The following is a 24,327-nucleotide window of genomic DNA, read 5'->3' on the forward strand; positions in this document are numbered from 1 at the left end:
TTATTATTATTATTATTATTATTATTATTATTATTATTATTATTATTATTATTATTATTATTATAATGTTTCAATTGAGATTCCAGAAAAATATCTTTTGAACGCAAGAGGTTCTTTATCGAAGTGAAATTTATCTTTTCAAACAAGATGTTCCATAATATATATTATTTATATATACATATTTTGAAGTATGTGGCACTAATTTATTATTCATAATCGTGTCATAGCAAAAAGTACAATAATTTGTGTTATCAATTATTTGCATAGTTCGTGATACAACAATATTCCACAACAAAAAAGAGTGTTTTGTCTTACACCTTCAAGATCTTAACCTGTATTTTTAAAAATTTTATTTTTAATCTTCTGACATCTCATTCTGCATCTCCAACTTTTTCAAAATTTTATTTTTAACTTTAATAAATATTTTTAACTTTAATTTAATTTAATTTAAAATTTAAATATTATTTAAAATAATTTTATATTTTAATAATTATTAAAATATAATTTATATTATAATAATAGTTATATTAAAAACATAAAAATAAAATAATAATAATAATAATAATAATAAATTTGATTTAATATATTCAAATATATTAAATTATAATAAAATATTAAAATAAATTAAATAATTATTAAATTTTAAATAAAAATGAAAATTTTAAAAAACTTATTTATATATTAAAATCTATAAAATATGTTAATACTTTTGTTTTTTATTTAAAATTTAATAAATATTAAACTTAAATAAAAATTATAATATCACTTATTATATTTTTATATTTTAATATTAATAAAATATAATTTATATTTTTAAAATAGTTTTATTAAGAAAATTGAAAAGAATAAAAATGAAAATAAAAATAATACTTAAAATTATATTTAATATATTTAAATATATTAAATTATATTAAAATATTAAATTAAATTTAATAATTATTAAAATTTAAAAAAAACAAAATTTTGAAAATTTTTTTAGTCGGATATCATATCCGATGGTTTTTAAAATTTTATTTTATATATAAAGTTTAATAATTATTTAATTTAATTTAATATTTTAATATAATTTAATATATTTAAATATTTTATTTAATATAATTTTATTTGTTATTTGATAAATAATTGTTTTAAAATTTTATTTATTATTTAAATTTTAATAATTATTTAATTTAATTTAATATTTTAATATAATTTAATATATTTGAATATATGAAATATTTTATTTAATATAATTCTATTTTTTTGTTATTATTTTTATTTTAATTATTTTATTTTTATATTTTTAATATAACTATTATTATAATATAAATTATATTTTAATAATTATTAAAATATAAAATTATATTAAATAATATTAGAATTTTAAATTTAATTATTATTAAGGTGGTGTAGAGTTTTTTAACAAGAAAAAGAAAATAAAATAAAAATATATTTATTAAAATTAAAAAAAAAATTTATAAAGTTAAAGGTGTGAAATAATGATGAGATGTCAGAAAGTTAAAAGTGAAATTTATAGAGATGCAAAATAGATCTTGGAGGTGTAAGATGAAACACTCCCAAAAACATCGTTGTAAAACCCAGAAAGTCCAACCAATCTATGGTCTCCGAAACCCACTCAATTCTGAGTTAAAAAACCCAATCAATTTGGTTATAAAAAACCATTAAAAGACAGTAGAACATTGATGAGGAAAATTAATTTGTTCGAGTATTTTTAAAAATGTTCTACGTTCTATTTTTGATTTAATCTGAAATACGTTTAAAATGAATAAAACTCATTTAAGACTTGCAAGTACACATTATTTTATCACTTATCATTAATTTGATCAAAGAAAACATTTTATTTAATGGGCTACAGTAAGTAAAATTATTATATGCCTTAATTTTGCATCATTGTATTAATTGTGTTATTTGGAGCTTGAAACTTTATGATTCTTGGAAATTAATTCTATGCTATTTAACTCTGAGTGGTAACTATTCAGTACGAGACTTGTAAATGGTTTCAGATACCATATCAGAAAGATCTTATTTTCAGAAAACTCTTTCTCTCTACTTCTTTTTTCATTCTATTTTGAGTTCCTTTATCAGAAAACTTCTACAGTATCCGTTTTCATAACAGTTTAAAATAGTATAACGTTAGGAATATAAATTTAGTTATTTTGACAACGATTTTTTAGGCTGGTAGTCTTCACTGATTCAATTACATGTCCCATCTCTAATACAGGCCAAAAATGCATTCATGTGAGTCATCAATTGTTTACATAGTAAACATACATCCATATTGTCAAATAAAAACCAAATTATGATATCATAGTCTGGTTACTCCAACTTCATAGAGCTTCAGAACGTGCATTGCTTCATGACAGACTCTGTTCTTGGAAACTACATAGATTTGGTAAACCAACAACCAATGAACTAACCTTTTATTGATTGCTTTGCACACTCAGTGCATAATCAGTGGCGAAAGAAATCAAAAGGTGTTCGTGGTGTGGAATAAGCCATGGAAAGTATCTTAGAAGCTATCCACGTGTTTGCAGCTTCAGTATGATGAATTCCATCCCAGCTTACATATCGAGCCCCTTCGTCACAAACCTGATAACCAGGTTGACCACATGTTACCCTTACGTCAAAGTTGTAAGGAGGCCCTCCAAAGCCGCAACATACCATCAACGGATTTGAGAAACCTAACCAATTAGGCATTTACAAACACCATCAAATTGATTATGATAATAATTAATGCAATATTTGAACCACTACCATGTTAAGCCAACTAAGGAGTGCTAGCAGTGCATCTTTTAAACATATTCTATAGTATTTATTAAAATTTATTAGAAATTACAAAATTATTAGTGAAATTTGCAAAATAAAAAAATGTAACCAACAAAAATTCGTGGCATTAAACAAAGTTTCATCAAATGGGAAAGAGTGTCTTCAAAGGAGTGTGTAAAATAAGAATTTGAATTCTCTATTTTCTCTTTGTTGAGTCTTCAAAAAGCATTGATGTTGGTATATTAAAAAAAAAAAATTTTTTAAAACATTAAAATCACTATACATCAATGTATTTGGAAGGTTCAGCAAAGGAGAGCAAAAAAAAAAAAACAAAACAAAATACAGGAAAGAACATGGACTCGTAAAATAATATGTTGTTGGTGTTCCTCTATCCAAATATATGTAGTTATTTGTGCCATTTATATGTCATCATAACATATGGAGCGAAATCCTGGAAAACTTGATTCGGTTTAGTAACAAAAGAGTGAATGGAGTGAAACGAAGGAAAACTTGATTCAGATTAGTAACAAAATAGATAGTCAAATAATTATCGATACTTAAACGAGAAGAAAGTGCTTGCTTGGATTACCATATTTTGCGGCATTTGTAATGAGGTCATGCTTAATGCCATAAATATCAACATAGACTAAAGTAGAATCCTTCAGTTCAGATCTTAGTTTCTGACTCAAATGAAGCAGCGCTTCATTAAACAATCGTGCTGCCGAGTTATAACTAGAAAGACATCCCAATGAATCTAGATCCTTCTTCTGAGCCAGTGCAAGTATTTTAGGAAGACAGCCCAATGGCCCAGTATTGTGAACCCAAAACTTCCTGGCCCCTTCGTTATGTAAATTCTGGATACAGATAGGAAAACATCACATTCTTAGAAGGAGATATAAAAAATCAACGAAGAAATAGTAATAAAATTAACGTACACCTCCCAGCCAAGATCATTGCTGCAGCTTATTTCAATAAAAGGAAATTTAGCAGTTACGAACAAAATTCTTTGCCCTCTTACCTATAACCTACTGAGAAACAGAGAAAGCACTCAATAAAAAGGAAAAGAAATAGAAGGAAAGGGATATATTATCTAGTCGTAAAGGATAGGCTAGAACATTAGTATTAATTTTGTGATTACACTCATCCCCTTCTACCAACCTAAATCACCAGTACTGAACAAGGAAAATTAGTCAGCTGCATAGATAATAAGTTTACTAAACAATTATGAAGAACATTGAACTACCTTAACAGCATTCTCGATCTCAGTTATAAATGATGGGATCTTCTTAATCACTTGTGCGTATGACAGATTTTTGGCAAATGAATCAGCAAGGTCGTTTTGCCCAATATCAATCAAGTAGAGTGCATTGCGGAAGCCTTCGTCACTGATGAAATTTCTTGCACCTGTGTAAGTTTGCAGTCCAATCAGTTCATTCTTAAATACAAACTCAAACTCAAATGTATATTGAATATATTTTGCCCCAATAATTGAGTACTACTTCTTTTTAAGAGCGAAAGCCAATTCATTTAAAAAATATGCAGGCAGCCTAACAAAAGTAGTGTTAAAATCTGAACAGCGAAAGCATCATAGCACAGGAAAAATCTGAACTCCATTGAATCAGACTCCATTCTTTGAACAAGACTAATTTTGGTACATTAATAGGGGTTAGAACTCAGAAAAGAATCAGAGTACTGAGAAAAATGACAGCTTAAAGCTTCACTAGCGTTGACTGTTTAGCATGCATGATATTCAGAGGAAAACAAATATAGCAGTCAAATACTTAAAACAAAGGCCACAAAAGACAGTTCAGAAAATTTAATTTTCAATTTTTTAAGTCAAGGAGATATAAGATAGCGCAAAGGAAATCTACCTGCCGTAACAAGTTCAAGAGAACGAGCTTTGAAACGCCGGAATTGCATGAGCTGTATATTTAAGGAGAAAGGAACATACTTAGGGAGAGTAGAGGACCCCACCACAGCAAAGTTTGCTCCATTTGTGAATGAGGTTCCGGACAAGGCGTCCAAGTATGGTACCAACAAACTTGCATTCAAACTTTGGCCTGCAAATGTTGGAAGGAATGTATTTTCAGACTGAAGAATATTTCGATACATGAAACTAGCATCCTAATTCCTAAACCCTCAGCTTTCATTTGTCAGGACCATTTTTCAATTGCCACTGGCAGTAAAAATTACATAATTTGTCAAAAGAATACATAACACGTGTTCTAGTAGAATAAATAGATTTTGCACTAATGTTTAAAATTGCAAAGTGAAATTTATAAAATTTTATAATAACTATTTTTAAAATATAGAAAGATATTTTTTGTTGCTAAATAGTATAATTTTTTTTAGCTGAATATGCATTCTTATTACTCGTTAAAAATACTTCTTTCGTACAAATTGTGGACAAAATATGTATCTTCCCTATCCTTTCAGTTTATCTTACTATATTGATTAAAACAAAACGACAAAAAGTGTTGAAAATTAAATATAATTATTCAAAAATACATTAAAGTACTTGTAATATCGATAAAAAAAATTCTATGAATCACCAAAGATCAAGGTTGTAGATTTGAAAATGCCTTACTTCGATGGTCATCAACGAGAACCATCACTAAATTGTAGTCATTCTTCTTCTTTCTTTATTTCCCTTTCTCATTTTGTTCGATGCAAAGATTTTAAAGAGTGAGAATGCAAATTAGAGAATGTATAATATAACGACCCGTACCTTTGAAATTAGTATAACGACTGTTATCTCTAATTTATTCAGTGAAATGCCACACTTTGATATTTGAAATTTAAGTAAAAAAAATCCAAATACCGAGCCTGTTTATCAGTATTAAAAAGACGAATCAGGTAAAAGTAACATTTCGAAATTGAAAAAAGAAATGGCATAAGAAAGAAAGTAGGGACTGGGGATCTTCTCATGGTGAAGGTACACATGGGTTTTACATTATCAGTTTCAGATTAAAATGAATCCAGGGTGATAGAAGAATATTTCTTCTCACACCCTTTAAATCTCTTTAACGATCTTCTATCTCCTAAGATCTCCTTCATTAGGGAATGTAACGAATGAATACCTATTTGAGAATGGAGAAGGATGATTCAAGAAATTTAAAGTGTGCAGACAGTTGGGCCCTTTATGGTGCGTATTGGACTGCTGGAATCCAAAATCCAGGCCCAATTATAAAAAAACATACAGACTGTCAAATAAACGACGCCGTATTGACATCACATTCAGCAAACCCCTTAGCTGGCTGGATACGGCTCCATTTCCACTATCCTTACATTAATTACACTGAACAATGAACAGAAGGAGGATGGTTTTATGATTGTTCATTGCGATCTACACCTCTTTTGGAGTATAATACACCAGTAATTGGGATTATTAATCATTGAATCTGAGACATTTGGTGATTGAAATATGAATAATATCTTTAACCATGGAAGTTGGTAAAGAAAATGAAAATTAAAATGCGAAGAAGGAAAGGGGAAAGTTGACTGACAGAGAAGGTCGATGACCAGGCGTCCATCAGACAAGCGACCTGTGGATCTTCGGAAGAAAGTGCGGCCATTGGGAAGATTGATAATGAAACCGAGTCCGGAAGCGAGTCCACCCGTGTCTGAGTTGGAATCGCCGAAGACAAACACCACAGGAGGCGTATCGCAGGCAGCCAATGGAATCGCTATTGCTAGTGCGATTGCAGTGAGAATGAGATGCGAGAATGCACCGCCACAACCCATGCTACTGTCACTGAGCTGTGTTGTGTGGTGTCGGTGACCACTTCTTCTACAGTTCTACTTCTACTCTTGTATTATTATACTAACACTACTTGCTTCTTGCTTCTATGATGACACTAATTTACTGTGTACGGTTAAAAGGAGAGCCAAAATTAAGATACACTATTCACTTTATGCGAGGGAAAAAAAAACACATCAACAGAAGAAAAAAAATAGACGGATAAGATGATTTTAAGATATATTTAACATTTTATGATTAATTTATAAATTATAATTAAATAAAAAGAGGACTATATAATGATTTATGAGAGGGTGCTCTTCATGTTATTATCCGTAGTTTGTTCTACCATGGCCATGAATCACATCATGACGGGATAATACAGTAAACTGTTTACACATATTTATTCTTTGTATTTTTCAATTTAATCTATTTTGTTTATCTCTTCTATTAAATCAGTCCTGTAAGGTACATGGGTTTTCTTGTCATTTATTTCTAATTTCAACTCAATCAACCTAATTCTTATTAGCAAATTATTTTTTCATCACCTATTTGAAGTTTTGCGTACATTCATATTTAGTACCTTCATAACAAAATAATTTATAATTTATTGTCAAGTTCATTCTTAAAATTATATTTTTAACAAAAATAATCTCACAAACTTATTAACGGGAAATATTTAGTATGCCTGTAATTTATTTCACTGTGTTGTGAAGTAGTAATTTCGTTGGTACATTTTATTTTATTTTATATGTTTGAATTTAATATGTAAATATCTATTTTAATTGTGATTTTTTTATTACACTTATACATTCTTAAATTCGTATAAGAGAAAAAATTGAAACTGCTTATATATATATACTCAATTTAAAAAATTAAACAAATTTGTAATATTATTTTTATTTCACTACCAATCATTTTCAATTTTTTATTCATATTTATTTTATTTAAATTTAATTAATTATTTTTATAAAAATTAATTATACCACATAATTAATATCTTTTTTCATTACATAAAAAAAATCTTATTTTTATGCTATTTTCTTGAATCTAAACAATATTTTTTATCATCTTCTCTGTGTTCTTTTTCTATTCAATAACTCACAAAATTATAGAAAGTAAAACATAATATAATGAAAGTTTCTTCAAACTTTATAAATAAAGTGCAGTGTTTTTTCCAAAATACATCATTTTCTCTCATTTTCTTATTTTTCTTTTTTATATTATATTGAGTTTAATTTCTAACTTCTCCTATAGTTTTATGTTAATATCCGAAATTTTCGAAGAAAATTTTATTATATTTTGAAGGACTTGTGTAATACTGTAAATAAGTCTTTAAAAATAATAAATTTATGGTCGGAAATTAAGGTGATAGTTTCTATTTTTTTACATTAAAAATTATTTGACACCCTTAAATTTTTATATTCATTTTGTATAATTACTTACCTTTCATTCTCTTATTTCTTCAAATAATACAAAAATTTATCTTTTTATGATTATTTTGTGTCAAAAGAATGTACAAGTTTCTCATTTACTATTATTTTTTTTGGAAAATGTTTCTTTAACTCTTTTTTAACAACTTTTTGACAACGGGTAGCGGTTTATGATTGGTTGTTTTCAAATATTTTTTTAAAAACAAATTCAAACAAACCAAGCAATGTCACGTGTCCCATTGTAAAAAAGTTATTAAAATTTATTGTTAAAATATCATCATTCTTTTTTATTTTTATTATATTGTCAGCATCTTTACAACACTCCATCCTACAAAAGCTCTTTTCATTGCACAGTCCGTCCCATGAATGATAGTTACCAATATTCATCGGTGGAGGAAAGAGGACCGTCCTTGGGTTTTGTCCAGGATACTTACTAGGCTAGAGTGATTTAGATTTGCCATAGCTGAAAGGATGAGCAGAAAATAACTGAGATGAAGTTAAGGAAGAGGTCAAAGATTACAATGCTGAAGCAGAGCAACATGCTCTGATACTATCACACAAGATGCATGAATTTGAGGAAATGATCTTTGCTGACAATTTTGATTGGAATAGCATGCTTATACTTTATACAGAGGAGGATAAGCAAAACTGACTTGTAACAAAAATCTTCATAGAAGCTTTAAATAGTGACCAACCATAACTATTTTAGTAGTACATACAGATCACAATATGTCACTGACTATTTTATGTTAATCCTAATAGTAACAGGAAGCAAACTAATAAACAAGAAGAGAAATATTTTAATTGAATTAAATGTTACAGAAAATAGGAGAGGTATCTGTCCTCCAACGTTTCCCACCACAAAGGATTAGTCCTTTGAGAAAGACCAAACTCGACCCTCAAATCATAAAAGATGAATGTCTTGTCCCATACCTATACATCCTCCTCCTATTTATTTGTTTAGATTATGGAATGTTCCTTTGAGATTTATTGGTATGACAAGGTTATGAATCTTTTTCCACGGTTGACAGGTTCCGTGTAAGTCAAGGATGTATTAATGTTGTCGTATGTCCTAATCCTAGGATTGTGACAGTTTGTTTGGAAGGTCTTGAAAACATCTTGAAGGTAGGAGAAGCTGAGAACACCGTGAGCAATATATGCCCAAATGATGGATGATGCTGAAGGGTTTTAGAGGCATTTAAAGAGAGTCACAGTCAAAGATAAATTCCACGTTACATATTTAACATAAAATCGTAACTGCAGAAGAAAATTTTTTAAATTTTCAATAGTCAATAAACCAAACAAACTTAACAAGGAATCAATTTAAAAGTTTCGAGGGACTCAAAAAATTAAGCCTATTTTATTATGTAAGACTATAACGCATGGAAGTGATTATCTGTCCAATCGTTATGCATGCAATTACCACAAGATTCTCAGTTTATGCTTTAGTGTGATTATTCTCATTTTTTAAATAAAAGTTATCTTGTTTTTCACATTCTATCATAGTTCCTATGTAATTGACTTCTAGTTAATTATTGATTAATCATCTAAAATAGTCAACTACTTATAACCACAGATTTTCTTACAACATTTAATTTAATAATTTATTATTTAAGGCTAGAACACCCGAAAGTGATTATCTGTCCAATCATTTTGCACGCAGTGATTCCAAGGTTCGCAATGCATGTTTTAACGGTATATCTTAGCTCTTCTAATTAAAACTAAAATTAAAGAAACAAAATATTTTTTTTTATGTTACCAATGAGTTAATGGTTTATATGACTTGAAATCGAGAGTAATATATTTTTTATGAGCAAAAAATTAAGCAGTAAAAAGGATTAAATTTATTTTTATAATTTGATTCAATAAAATCAAGGTTTGTGATTTTTAAAACGAAATTCATTAACATATAAAGAATGTGTGTAGTAAAAGTTGTGAGGAAAAGAAAAATATTAAATAAATGTAAGTGGACTTTGTTAATAAACATGTGAAAAAGTTGCGTACGACAATGAAAGACTATATAGTAAAAAAAAAAGAAATAAAGATTTCTGAAATGAAAACGAGACTAAGAAGAAAAATGCTACTAAAGATAAATATTTTAGTTTACTCAATGTTTTAGTAATTTAAATCGAAAATAAATACAAAAACATGGACATGTTTGAGAAGATAAATATATTTATATTTATGATCGTTTTCGTAAGTAATTTAAAAAAACAAGTATTATCGATATCTATATTTATATCACCCTAATATAAATTTTTCTATTAAATAAAGATGACTTTAAACAGACAAAAATTTATTTTTCATCCCATTGAAGATTTGATTGATTAAAAGTCTAGTTTATAATTTTAGAAGAAAAAAAAATATTATAGAAAAATGTGTTATTTTTATAACAATGCATCCTAATTAAATTTATAGGTGAGAGGATGAGTTAGATATATTCCGTGGGATTATTGTGAATTTTTCATAAAAGAATTGTGTAAAAATCTTATAATTTTTCATCAATTACATAATTTAATTTACACGTTCCGTGAAACATAAAAATTTATAATAATAAGTTAAAAAAACAAGATAAATAAAATTTAGGAAAATAAAACGCATAAAAGTGGACGATGATTGAAGTTAAGTGCAAGGGTGAACTATTATCCATTTCCGTTTTCCATTTTAAATTTTCTATGAGGCGCGTATATTTTTTCATACTTTTTTAGTATAAAAATGATATTTTTAACGAAAAAACCAAACGCACAACACGTTATAATTCCCATACTCGTCACCCTACGTAAGCACGTCACTGTCCTCGTTGATGACAAGCTTTCCAATCTTATAAATGTCATCTTATTATCATCATTATTATTATTTTCACATTAACGGAAATAGATATTTTGTTTGAACATTTTCGTATGACGTAAAAACATACTCACGAAAACTAAATTCCAAATTTGTCAAGGTACGTACAAAATCTTCATTTCTATTTATTTTCACGAATTTAGTCCCATGAACAAAAAAATCACGTAAGAGGATTGTGTTTCCCAATTCAATGGACTCATATCTATAGGTTACTTTCAAATAAAAATAAGTAAATTTTTATTAAAAATAATAATATGTAATGTTAAGAAAATAAATAATATAATTGAAGTATAATCCAATCTTCATCTAAAACAAACACGATATCTTTCAGTAGGGTTGAAGCAATGATAGGAAGAAGGATAAAAAAGAATATGCATGCAAGTTTAAATATAGAGGTTTAGTTGAACAAGGTATGAATTTTGGAAGAGTTAAATTAATTTTTGATGTATCGTGAGACTTCACAAATCCAACTTATTTTAGAAACATATGATTGGAATATTATTATTGTTATAATTTTGTTTTTACAATTGCATGATACTCAATGTATCCTATCACTAGATTGATCCAAGTAGGTTTCTATAGTTTTCCTTGTTTTCTATGTTATTACGCTTTTGATCACAAATCAAATATGAACATATTATTAGAAACGTTTATTTTATATGACAAGTATATCATTTTGGTCTTATTTATTATTCCTCTTGGGCCTCATATTAAGGTATCGGTTATAAATCAAATATCAGTATATTATTAGAAACATTTATTTGAAATTAAAATTATATCATCTTGATGTTATTCATTATTCTTTGTAGTCTTTTTTTTATAAGGTCAAGTGATTAATCGAAACTAAAAATTGTTTTAGTAGATAATGATCGTGAATACTCATTAAAATCACATATATAACAGTAATGAATTGTACAATAGGTCTAACTCGGCTGATGGCACTGCTATATATTAATTTATACGCATAAAAAAATCATTTAAAAACATTCATGGATGTTCTTGTAATTGTTCCCAAACACAATCTCTCAATACATATCACAGGTTTAATTAACTAATATTTTTGCAAAAAAAAAAAAAAACTCAATATAGAAAGAATAATTTAGATGGATTCTTACAGAAAGAACCAAACATCATATTTAATTTGGGACTGAAAAACTGAAACGATAATGTGTGTGTGTGTGTGTATATATATATATGAAAATTACAAACTTTTATGCTACAAAACTTAAATTTATTCCAAATATTAACTATATATTTATATTTTATTTTTTTATTTTAATCTACTTTGACTTCTATCTTTATGCAACAAAAGAGAATCAAAGCTATTTACATTTTCTAATTAAATTTAAAAAATAATGTAATACATGTTATTGCAATTGCTACTGGTTAAGGTTTAGTTTGGATAACTTTTACATATATAAACACATAAAAAAGGAAAATAGGAAGATAAAATGTTTCTTTATTTTCTTTTAAAAATATTCACTATTCAAGTTCGGCAAATAGTCGAATCAGTATAACAAACATATTTCATTACGAGTATGATAAGAAAAAAATTCCCATCTTATTATAATAAATTTAGTTGTGTTAATTTTATTTTAACTTTGTGGAAGGCTAATAAGATTTAACATCTATCCAATTTTTGGTATAATTGTCACGTGTGCTGTGTTTGTAAAATGAAAATTAAGATTAATATTGAGTTAACATTGAATGAACCACTAAAAATTTTAAATTAAAAACTAAAAAGAAAAGAGCTAAGACTCCCTTAAGCTTTAAAACTTATTTAATTAACATTAATTTTATTTTTAATAAATACATATAACATTAATGCTGTTTAAATAAAAGCAGTGAAATAAAAAAATTTAGATTAAAATTATAATTTTGTTCTTATTGTATTAAAAACAAATTATGTGAATAACTATTGTAGTGAATAAAATATTTACCCATATATTCAAGTATATGCTACAAGTATTGTTGAAGGTTTAATTTGTGGAGGAGTTAATTATTAATTGTTATTGCTTTTTCTATAAGTATAATGATCTAAATGTAATATAATATTTAACTATTATTAGTTTAATGAAGTTTTGAGTAGTTTAGACAAAAATTATTGTCTTCGTTTGAAATAAAACATAATTTAGTATTGATTAAGACGAAACAAAAATTACTATTATAAATAAAAAAGATATTAGCTGTAATTTTAAAAGAGATTCACGTGCGCACACAAAAGAACTCATATCGGTAACACTTAACTTTTTATTATTTCTTGTACTCTACTTATATGTGTTAATTTTGTTTCTCACTAATAATATTCTTTAGCTTTGGCTGCAATACTTTTCCTGAAAGAAAGTCCGACACTTGTTTGAGTTTTAAGCTGAAATACTTACGTGTGATTTAAGACCCGGATTAATGCCGTAATAAATGAATATATGCCACATATTTGTTATGATTACATAAGCAACATTAAACTAAGTGTTAAACTTAACACATTTATTAAATGCTTTTACTTATAAATTAGTAATCATTAAATACATTTCGTGGCTTTAAATTGATAGGAGTAAATATTTTCCGTCAGAAAACTTTCCACCCTTTTCTTAATCAGCCTTCCAACCAGGCAACTTAATTAACATTCTCTTTGATAACAATCTTTTCGCCACGTATTGGAGGCGACGACAAAATGTATATGATGACTGAACCATATATATAGAAGAGTTTGACATATGGATGATTAAAGCAATGTCTATATACATTTGTATTAAGATAGCTTTATCAGAAACGTTTATTCAAAATTAGAAAGAAACTTCTCGTGAGGGTAAGTGAAGGAGAAGATAATGATGATTTAGGGGTGGAGTAAAATCTAGGAAAACCTTACATTTTGAAAAATTTCCTAGTTCAACTTTAAAGCCATCCCTGCATTTGGCTACATGAATAAAAGAGACTCGCACAGTCTTAACTGTAAGCAGCAGAAATTTACTCCACTTACATTTCCCAAGGCAATGAGATAGTAAATGTGATAATAAATTGTAACTAATTAGGCCTTGAAAATGGTGCCTGAAAGTGAAACTTCCCCCTCTCTCTCTCTCTCTCTATTTTATGCATATTTTGAAACGCTGCTTAATTCAAGGAAGAGAGAAGCACGAAGGTAGTGCATGCAATCTGTTGCCAACGTGGAAAAAGGCTGGCATAGTGTGATGGGTCCCTTTTATTTATTGTTTTTGTTGACATGCCAAAATGTGGAGCCAACGAGTTATTGAAAGTTACTTCACCAATCTGAATGCATTGAAAGCTACCAAACCCCGCGAAAAAGCCCAAACTGCTGCAAGAAATATCAATGAAACCGTTCTTTTATGCAAAAAAAGGTAATTAGTCCTGGCAGAGTGTCACCGTTTCTTTGACTCTTACTTCACGCAACTTGCCCGAGTCTATTCTATTATATATACACGTAACACCTCTCATGCATTTCATTCACAAACAAACACATTACTCTTTCATGTAAAACTCTCTCTTCAAACTTCACAGGCAGAGAGTGAAAGAGAGAAACATGGCTAGCGGTCTCGTTCCCCTCATCTTAATGATTGTTGTGCAGCTAGTCTATGCCGGGATGAATATCACTTCGAAGCTCGCAATACAATCTGGCATGAGCCCTCTAGTCCTTGTTGCGTATCGACAACTCTTTGCCACCGTTTCCATTGCTCCCTTTGCATATTGGCTCGAATGGTACCTTATTAAATATACATATACCCTTAAGTCTCTGGTTTTTGTTTCATTTCATATCCACTATATGCATGCATGAAAGGGTTTGATGTGCTAACTTTTCTGGCAGAGTGTCACCGTCGATCCCTGATGTTTTGGTTGATTGTGCTGTTTATATATCTATTCATGTGTCTGTGTGCATGTTGTTTATTAATGGAGTCGAGGGTACTGTGAAATGAAAGGTGCTAGTTGTTCTTATTAATTAAGTAACGCCTTTTCCATTTATTACACAAATAATAATCAACAAACAGTTTTCTTAATAAAATTGATGTTCTTCCTGATTATCTGATGAACTCAATCAATCTCAAACGTTTTCAAACGGTTAATGAAACTGGAAAATAAACAAAAATTCATGAATGATGCTTCTTGGCTTTCTGGGAAACTTAAAGCGGAGAACATGCATGAAGTGGGGGAAGGTATAAGAAAAATGTTATCACCAACACAACGTATAGTCACTCAGTTAATGGGGAAACTCCAAGCTTGATTCAAGAACTGCTTTACTGTGTCTTCTCCACATTTTTGCAGAGTACTGTGGATACCAAAAAACGAAGATGCTAAATGGCATGCATGTAAGACGCGTTTTGAGTCTCTCTGCATGTTACGTGCCAGCAACTTGAAAGAAGTATTGCTACACGTTTCACGTAGTTTCTAAAAGGAAAATGTTGCCGTAGAGTTGCAGCAGTATAACCCGTGACTTAAATATGGCATTCACTTAAGTTTTTGTTTTTATTTTTTTGGGGAATACTAAAGAGATTCATTTATGTTTGTCTCGTACTTCTACGAGAAATCTTGATCGGTGGAAATTGTCAGGTCCTTCTTGCTGTCGTTAACCTTATTTACTATTCCAATTTGGCCCCATCAGTAAAGGCATCTTGCATGCATAAATTTGCGTTCCTTTATTAAGTTTTAATAAATGTTAACTTCAGTTTTCTCCATCTCTTCTTTTTTCAGGAAGACACTTCCCAGGTTGAATAAGCAGCTTATGTTTCGGATATTACTATCGTCCTTGACAGGGTAATGTATTTTATCTACCGTGTTAAATTTTTTTTCCAAACATAACATTAACAGAGGTGAACCAAGATGAAAAGTGGAGACACTAGTTATGCATACTTTTTTATTTAGAAAACCAGAGTTTTTGAATTAAAAGAAAATAAAATAGATAACAAGATGATCTTAATCACACTGAGTTTGATTGCAGAGTTACAGGAAATCAGATTCTATACTTTGTGGGGCTAAAATTTTCAACCGCTACAATTGCATGTGCACTGTCGAATTTGCTCCCAGCTTTCACTTTTATCCTGGCAGTTATCTTCAGGTTGGTACCAAATACCTTTTATTCCCACAATAGTAATACGGCCACCATGTTTAATTTTTGTTTTGTTTTGTTGTATGGATAGACAAGAGAATCTAGGAATCAAGCAGAGGTCTGGCCTAGCAAAGGTATTCGGGACAGTATTGTGTGTGAGTGGAGCGTTGCTTTTGTCATTCTACCATGGAAAAACCATCGGTCTAGGGCAATCTAGTATTCACTGGAGATATGCAGAGAAAATGGAAGGAACTACCGCTTCTGGCTCAGGAAACATGTTTGTAGGCCCTTTACTCTTAATTGCTAGCACTCTTGTTTGGGCGCTGTGGTTCGTAATTCAAGTAAGCATATCCTAACTTAGTACAACTTACATAACTGGCCACTGTTTTATATCTTATTCTTATTCATTTTCGTGTTTCAGACAGACATAAGCAAGAGGTTCCCGGCTCCTTACACAAGCACAGGCTTAATGTGTTTCTTGGCAAGCTTTCAATGCATCATCATTGCATTATGTTTCGACCACAGTGTCTCAGCTTGGTCACTCCGCGATGCCATGAGACTTTCCGCCGCTCTTTATGCGGTACAGCACATACATATATAATGCAACCTTAAAAAATAATTCATATACACTATGCTTTGTTTCATAGAAAGTAACTATATGTTAACGTTGGTTGCAGGGAGTAATGGCGNTGCAACCAACGTTAACATATAGTTACTTTCTATGAAACAAAGCATAGTGTATATGAATTATTTTTTAAGGTTGCATTATATATGTATGTGCTGTACCGCATAAAGAGCGGCGGAAAGTCTCATGGCATCGCGGAGTGACCAAGCTGAGACACTGTGGTCGAAACATAATGCAATGATGATGCATTGAAAGCTTGCCAAGAAACACATTAAGCCTGTGCTTGTGTAAGGAGCCGGGAACCTCTTGCTTATGTCTGTCTGAAACACGAAAATGAATAAGAATAAGATATAAAACAGTGGCCAGTTATGTAAGTTGTACTAAGTTAGGATATGCTTACTTGAATTACGAACCACAGCGCCCAAACAAGAGTGCTAGCAATTAAGAGTAAAGGGCCTACAAACATGTTTCCTGAGCCAGAAGCGGTAGTTCCTTCCATTTTCTCTGCATATCTCCAGTGAATACTAGATTGCCCTAGACCGATGGTTTTTCCATGGTAGAATGACAAAAGCAACGCTCCACTCACACACAATACTGTCCCGAATACCTTTGCTAGGCCAGACCTCTGCTTGATTCCTAGATTCTCTTGTCTATCCATACAACAAAACAAAACAAAAATTAAAACATGGTGGCCGTATTACTATTGTGGGAATAAAAGGTATTTGGTACCAACCTGAAGATAACTGCCAGGATAAAAGTGAAAGCTGGGAGCAAATTCGACAGTGCACATGCAATTGTAGCGGTTGAAAATTTTAGCCCCACAAAGTATAGAATCTGATTTCCTGTAACTCTGCAATCAAACTCAGTGTGATTAAGATCATCTTGTTATCTATTTTATTTTCTTTTAATTCAAAAACTCTGGTTTTCTAAATAAAAAAGTATGCATAACTAGTGTCTCCACTTTTCATCTTGGTTCACCTCTGTTAATGTTATGTTTGGAAAAAAAATTTAACACGGTAGATAAAATACATTACCCTGTCAAGGACGATAGTAATATCCGAAACATAAGCTGCTTATTCAACCTGGGAAGTGTCTTCCTGAAAAAAGAAGAGATGGAGAAAACTGAAGTTAACATTTATTAAAACTTAATAAAGGAACGCAAATTTATGCATGCAAGATGCCTTTACTGATGGGGCCAAATTGGAATAGTAAATAAGGTTAACGACAGCAAGAAGGACCTGACAATTTCCACCGATCAAGATTTCTCGTAGAAGTACGAGACAAACATAAATGAATCTCTTTAGTATTCCCCAAAAAAATAAAAACAAAAACTTAAGTGAATGCCATATTTAAGTCACGGGTTATACTGCTGCAACTCTACGGCAACATTTTCCTTTTAGAAACTACGTGAAACGTGTAGCAATACTTCTTTCAAGTTGCTGGCACGTAACATGCAGAGAGACTCAAAACGCGTCTTACATGCATGCCATTTAGCATCTTCGTTTTTTGGTATCCACAGTACTCTGCAAAAATGTGGAGAAGACACAGTAAAGCAGTTCTTGAATCAAGCTTGGAGTTTCCCCATTAACTGAGTGACTATACGTTGTGTTGGTGATAACATTTTTCTTATACCTTCCCCCACTTCATGCATGTTCTCCGCTTTAAGTTTCCCAGAAAGCCAAGAAGCATCATTCATGAATTTTTGTTTATTTTCCAGTTTCATTAACCGTTTGAAAACGTTTGAGATTGATTGAGTTCATCAGATAATCAGGAAGAACATCAATTTTATTAAGAAAACTGTTTGTTGATTATTATTTGTGTAATAAATGGAAAAGGCGTTACTTAATTAATAAGAACAACTAGCACCTTTCATTTCACAGTACCCTCGACTCCATTAATAAACAACATGCACACAGACACATGAATAGATATATAAACAGCACAATCAACCAAAACATCAGGGATCGACGGTGACACTCTGCCAGAAAAGTTAGCACATCAAACCCTTTCATGCATGCATATAGTGGATATGAAATGAAACAAAAACCAGAGACTTAAGGGTATATGTATATTTAATAAGGTACCATTCGAGCCAATATGCAAAGGGAGCAATGGAAACGGTGGCAAAGAGTTGTCGATACGCAACAAGGACTAGAGGGCTCATGCCAGATTGTATTGCGAGCTTCGAAGTGATATTCATCCCGGCATAGACTAGCTGCACAACAATCATTAAGATGAGGGGAACGAGACCGCTAGCCATGTTTCTCTCTTTCACTCTCTGCCTGTGAAGTTTGAAGAGAGAGTTTTACATGAAAGAGTAATGTGTTTGTTTGTGAATGAAATGCATGAGAGGTGTTACGTGTATATATAATAGAATAGACTCGGGCAAGTTGCGTGAAGTAAGAGTCAAAGAAACGGTGACACTCTGCCAGGACTAATTACCTTTTTTTGCATAAAAGAACGGTTTCATTGATATTTCTTGCAGCAGTTTGGGCTTTTTCGCGGGGTTTGGTAGCTTTCAATGCATTCAGATTGGTGAAGTAACTTTCAATAACTCGTTGGCTCCACATTTTGGCATGTCAACAAAAACAATAAATAAAAGGGACCCATCACACTATGCCAGCCTTTTTCCACGTTGGCAACAGATTGCATGCACTACCTTCGTGCTTCTCTCTTCCTTGAATTAAGCAGCGTTTCAAAATATGCATAAAATAGAGAGAGAGAGAGAGAGAGGGGGAAGTTTCACTTTCAGGCACCATTTTCAAGGCCTAATTAGTTACAATTTATTATCACATTTACTATCTCATTGCCTTGGGAAATGTAAGTGGAGTAAATTTCTGCTGCTTACAGTTAAGACTGTGCGAGTCTCTTTTATTCATGTAGCCAAATGCAGGGATGGCTTTAAAGTTGAACTAGGAAATTTTTCAAAATGTAAGGTTTTCCTAGATTTTACTCCACCCCTAAATCATCATTATCTTCTCCTTCACTTACCCTCACGAGAAGTTTCTTTCTAATTTTGAATAAACGTTTCTGATAAAGCTATCTTAATACAAATGTATATAGACATTGCTTTAATCATCCATATGTCAAACTCTTCTATATATATGGTTCAGTCATCATATACATTTTGTCGTCGCCTCCAATACGTGGCGAAAAGATTGTTATCAAAGAGAATGTTAATTAAGTTGCCTGGTTGGAAGGCTGATTAAGAAAAGGGTGGAAAGTTTTCTGACGGAAAATATTTACTCCTATCAATTTAAAGCCACGAAATGTATTTAATGATTACTAATTTATAAGTAAAAGCATTTAATAAATGTGTTAAGTTTAACACTTAGTTTAATGTTGCTTATGTAATCATAACAAATATGTGGCATATATTCATTTATTACGGCATTAATCCGGGTCTTAAATCACACGTAAGTATTTCAGCTTAAAACTCAAACAAGTGTCGGACTTTCTTTCAGGAAAAGTATTGCAGCCAAAGCTAAAGAATATTATTAGTGAGAAACAAAATTAACACATATAAGTAGAGTACAAGAAATAATAAAAAGTTAAGTGTTACCGATATGAGTTCTTTTGTGTGCGCACGTGAATCTCTTTTAAAATTACAGCTAGTTTTTTTTTATTTATAATATCTTTTTTATTTATAATAGTAATTTTTGTTTCGTCTTAATCAATACTAAATTATGTTTTATTTCAAACGAAGACAATAATTTTTGTCTAAACTACTCAAAACTTCATTAAACTAATAATAGTTAAATATTATATTACATTTAGATCATTATACTTATAGAAAAAGCAATAACAATTAATAATTAACTCCTCCACAAATTAAACCTTCAACAATACTTGTAGCATATACTTGAATATATGGGTAAATATTTTATTCACTACAATAGTTATTCACATAATTTGTTTTTAATACAATAAGAACAAAATTATAATTTTAATCTAAATTTTTTTATTTCACTGCTTTTATTTAAACAGCATTAATGTTATATGTATTTATTAAAAATAAAATTAATGTTAATTAAATAAGTTTTAAAGCTTAAGGGAGTCTTAGCTCTTTTCTTTTTAGTTTTTAATTTAAAATTTTTAGTGGTTCATTCAATGTTAACTCAATATTAATCTTAATTTTCATTTTACAAACACAGCACACGTGACAATTATACCAAAAATTGGATAGATGTTAAATCTTATTAGCCTTCCACAAAGTTAAAATAAAATTAACACAACTAAATTTATTATAATAAGATGGGAATTTTTTTCTTATCATACTCGTAATGAAATATGTTTGTTATACTGATTCGACTATTTGCCGAACTTGAATAGTGAATATTTTTAAAAGAAAATAAAGAAACATTTTATCTTCCTATTTTCCTTTTTTATGTGTTTATATATGTAAAAGTTATCCAAACTAAACCTTAACCAGTAGCAATTGCAATAACATGTATTACATTATTTTTTAAATTTAATTAGAAAATGTAAATAGCTTTGATTCTCTTTTGTTGCATAAAGATAGAAGTCAAAGTAGATTAAAATAAAAAATAAAATATAAATATATAGTTAATATTTGGAATAAATTTAAGTTTTGTAGCATAAAAGTTTGTAATTTTCATATATATATATACACACACACACACACATTATCGTTTCAGTTTTTCAGTCCCAAATTAAATATGATGTTTGGTTCTTTCTGTAAGAATCCATCTAAATTATTCTTTCTATATTGAGTTTTTTTTTTTTTTTGCAAAAATATTAGTTAATTAAACCTGTGATATGTATTGAGAGATTGTGTTTGGGAACAATTACAAGAACATCCATGAATGTTTTTAAATGATTTTTTTATGCGTATAAATTAATATATAGCAGTGCCATCAGCCGAGTTAGACCTATTGTACAATTCATTACTGTTATATATGTGATTTTAATGAGTATTCACGATCATTATCTACTAAAACAATTTTTAGTTTCGATTAATCACTTGACCTTATAAAAAAAAGACTACAAAGAATAATGAATAACATCAAGATGATATAATTTTAATTTCAAATAAATGTTTCTAATAATATACTGATATTTGATTTATAACCGATACCTTAATATGAGGCCCAAGAGGAATAATAAATAAGACCAAAATGATATACTTGTCATATAAAATAAACGTTTCTAATAATATGTTCATATTTGATTTGTGATCAAAAGCGTAATAACATAGAAAACAAGGAAAACTATAGAAACCTACTTGGATCAATCTAGTGATAGGATACATTGAGTATCATGCAATTGTAAAAACAAAATTATAACAATAATAATATTCCAATCATATGTTTCTAAAATAAGTTGGATTTGTGAAGTCTCACGATACATCAAAAATTAATTTAACTCTTCCAAAATTCATACCTTGTTCAACTAAACCTCTATATTTAAACTTGCATGCATATTCTTTTTTATCCTTCTTCCTATCATTGCTTCAACCCTACTGAAAGATATCGTGTTTGTTTTAGATGAAGATTGGATTATACTTCAATTATATTATTTATTTTCTTAACATTACATATTATTATTTTTAATAAAAATTTACTTATTTTTATTTGAAAGTAACCTATAGATATGAGTCCATTGAATTGGGAAACACAATCCTCTTACGTGATTTTTTTGTTCATGGGACTAAATTCGTGAAAATAAATAGAAATGAAGATTTTGTACGTACCTTGACAAATTTGGAATTTAGTTTTCGTGAGTATGTTTTTACGTCATACGAAAATGTTCAAACAAAATATCTATTTCCGTTAATGTGAAAATAATAATAATGATGATAATAAGATGACATTTATAAGATTGGAAAGCTTGTCATCAACGAGGACAGTGACGTGCTTACGTAGGGTGACGAGTATGGGAATTATAACGTGTTGTGCGTTTGGTTTTTTCGTTAAAAATATCATTTTTATACTAAAAAAGTATGAAAAAATATACGCGCCTCATAGAAAATTTAAAATGGAAAACGGAAATGGATAATAGTTCACCCTTGCACTTAACTTCAATCATCGTCCACTTTTATGCGTTTTATTTTCCTAAATTTTATTTATCTTGTTTTTTTAACTTATTATTATAAATTTTTATGTTTCACGGAACGTGTAAATTAAATTATGTAATTGATGAAAAATTATAAGATTTTTACACAATTCTTTTATGAAAAATTCACAATAATCCCACGGAATATATCTAACTCATCCTCTCACCTATAAATTTAATTAGGATGCATTGTTATAAAAATAACACATTTTTCTATAATATTTTCTTTTTCTTCTAAAATTATAAACTAGACTTTTAATCAATCAAATCTTCAATGGGATGAAAAATAAATTTTTGTCTGTTTAAAGTCATCTTTATTTAATAGAAAAATTTATATTAGGGTGATATAAATATAGATATCGATAATACTTGTTTTTTTAAATTACTTACGAAAACGATCATAAATATAAATATATTTATCTTCTCAAACATGTCCATGTTTTTGTATTTATTTTCGATTTAAATTACTAAAACATTGAGTAAACTAAAATATTTATCTTTAGTAGCATTTTTCTTCTTAGTCTCGTTTTCATTTCAGAAATCTTTATTTCTTTATTTTTTTACTATATAGTCTTTCATTGTCGTACGCAACTTTTTCACATGTTTATTAACAAAGTCCACTTACATTTATTTAATATTTTTCTTTTCCTCACAACTTTTACTACACACATTCTTTATATGTTAATGAATTTCGTTTTAAAAATCACAAACCTTGATTTTATTGAATCAAATTATAAAAATAAATTTAATCCTTTTTACTGCTTAATTTTTTGCTCATAAAAAATATATTACTCTCGATTTCAAGTCATATAAACCATTAACTCATTGGTAACATAAAAAAAAATATTTTGTTTCTTTAATTTTAGTTTTAATTAGAAGAGCTAAGATATACCGTTAAAACATGCATTGCGAACCTTGGAATCACTGCGTGCAAAATGATTGGACAGATAATCACTTTCGGGTGTTCTAGCCTTAAATAATAAATTATTAAATTAAATGTTGTAAGAAAATCTGTGGTTATAAGTAGTTGACTATTTTAGATGATTAATCAATAATTAACTAGAAGTCAATTACATAGGAACTATGATAGAATGTGAAAAACAAGATAACTTTTATTTAAAAAATGAGAATAATCACACTAAAGCATAAACTGAGAATCTTGTGGTAATTGCATGCATAACGATTGGACAGATAATCACTTCCATGCGTTATAGTCTTACATAATAAAATAGGCTTAATTTTTTGAGTCCCTCGAAACTTTTAAATTGATTCCTTGTTAAGTTTGTTTGGTTTATTGACTATTGAAAATTTAAAAAATTTTCTTCTGCAGTTACGATTTTATGTTAAATATGTAACGTGGAATTTATCTTTGACTGTGACTCTCTTTAAATGCCTCTAAAACCCTTCAGCATCATCCATCATTTGGGCATATATTGCTCACGGTGTTCTCAGCTTCTCCTACCTTCAAGATGTTTTCAAGACCTTCCAAACAAACTGTCACAATCCTAGGATTAGGACATACGACAACATTAATACATCCTTGACTTACACGGAACCTGTCAACCGTGGAAAAAGATTCATAACCTTGTCATACCAATAAATCTCAAAGGAACATTCCATAATCTAAACAAATAAATAGGAGGAGGATGTATAGGTATGGGACAAGACATTCATCTTTTATGATTTGAGGGTCGAGTTTGGTCTTTCTCAAAGGACTAATCCTTTGTGGTGGGAAACGTTGGAGGACAGATACCTCTCCTATTTTCTGTAACATTTAATTCAATTAAAA

At 29.4% G+C, this 24,327-nt stretch overlaps 3 protein-coding genes across 3 annotated transcripts; 1 reads left to right on the forward strand and 2 right to left on the reverse strand.

Annotated features, from left to right (window-relative positions):
* Positions 1-2,211: 2,211 nt before the first annotated feature.
* Positions 2,212-6,588, reverse strand: LOC148198150 (GDSL esterase/lipase At1g09390-like). Its single transcript, XM_088115089.1, has 5 exons — positions 6,273-6,588; positions 4,638-4,826; positions 4,010-4,170; positions 3,356-3,620; positions 2,212-2,681 (listed from the first exon to the last, which is right to left on the reverse strand). The coding sequence occupies exons 1-5, from the start codon at positions 6,508-6,510 to the stop codon at positions 2,452-2,454; spliced, it is 1,083 nt and encodes a 360-aa protein (XP_087971215.1). The 5' UTR covers positions 6,511-6,588; the 3' UTR covers positions 2,212-2,451.
* A 7,639-nt stretch (positions 6,589-14,227) lies between these two features.
* LOC148198151 (WAT1-related protein At1g09380-like) lies at positions 14,228-16,563 on the forward strand. Its single transcript, XM_088115719.1, has 6 exons — positions 14,228-14,496; positions 15,484-15,546; positions 15,731-15,847; positions 15,930-16,179; positions 16,260-16,418; positions 16,516-16,563. Exons 1-6 carry the CDS (start codon positions 14,321-14,323, stop codon positions 16,561-16,563), a joined length of 813 nt encoding a protein of 270 aa, XP_087971845.1. The 5' UTR covers positions 14,228-14,320.
* A 40-nt stretch (positions 16,564-16,603) lies between these two features.
* Positions 16,604-18,812, reverse strand: LOC148198152 (WAT1-related protein At1g09380-like). Its single transcript, XM_088115720.1, has 5 exons — positions 18,548-18,812; positions 17,498-17,560; positions 17,197-17,313; positions 16,864-17,113; positions 16,604-16,783 (listed from the first exon to the last, which is right to left on the reverse strand). Exons 1-5 carry the CDS (start codon positions 18,721-18,723, stop codon positions 16,604-16,606), a joined length of 786 nt encoding a protein of 261 aa, XP_087971846.1. The 5' UTR covers positions 18,724-18,812.
* Positions 18,813-24,327: the final 5,515 nt, after the last annotated feature.

Source organism: Vigna umbellata, chromosome 5 (assembly GCF_029865625.1).
Source record: "Vigna umbellata cultivar VRB3 chromosome 5, Vumbellata_1.0, whole genome shotgun sequence".
Lineage (NCBI taxonomy): Eukaryota > Viridiplantae > Streptophyta > Magnoliopsida > Fabales > Fabaceae > Vigna > Vigna umbellata.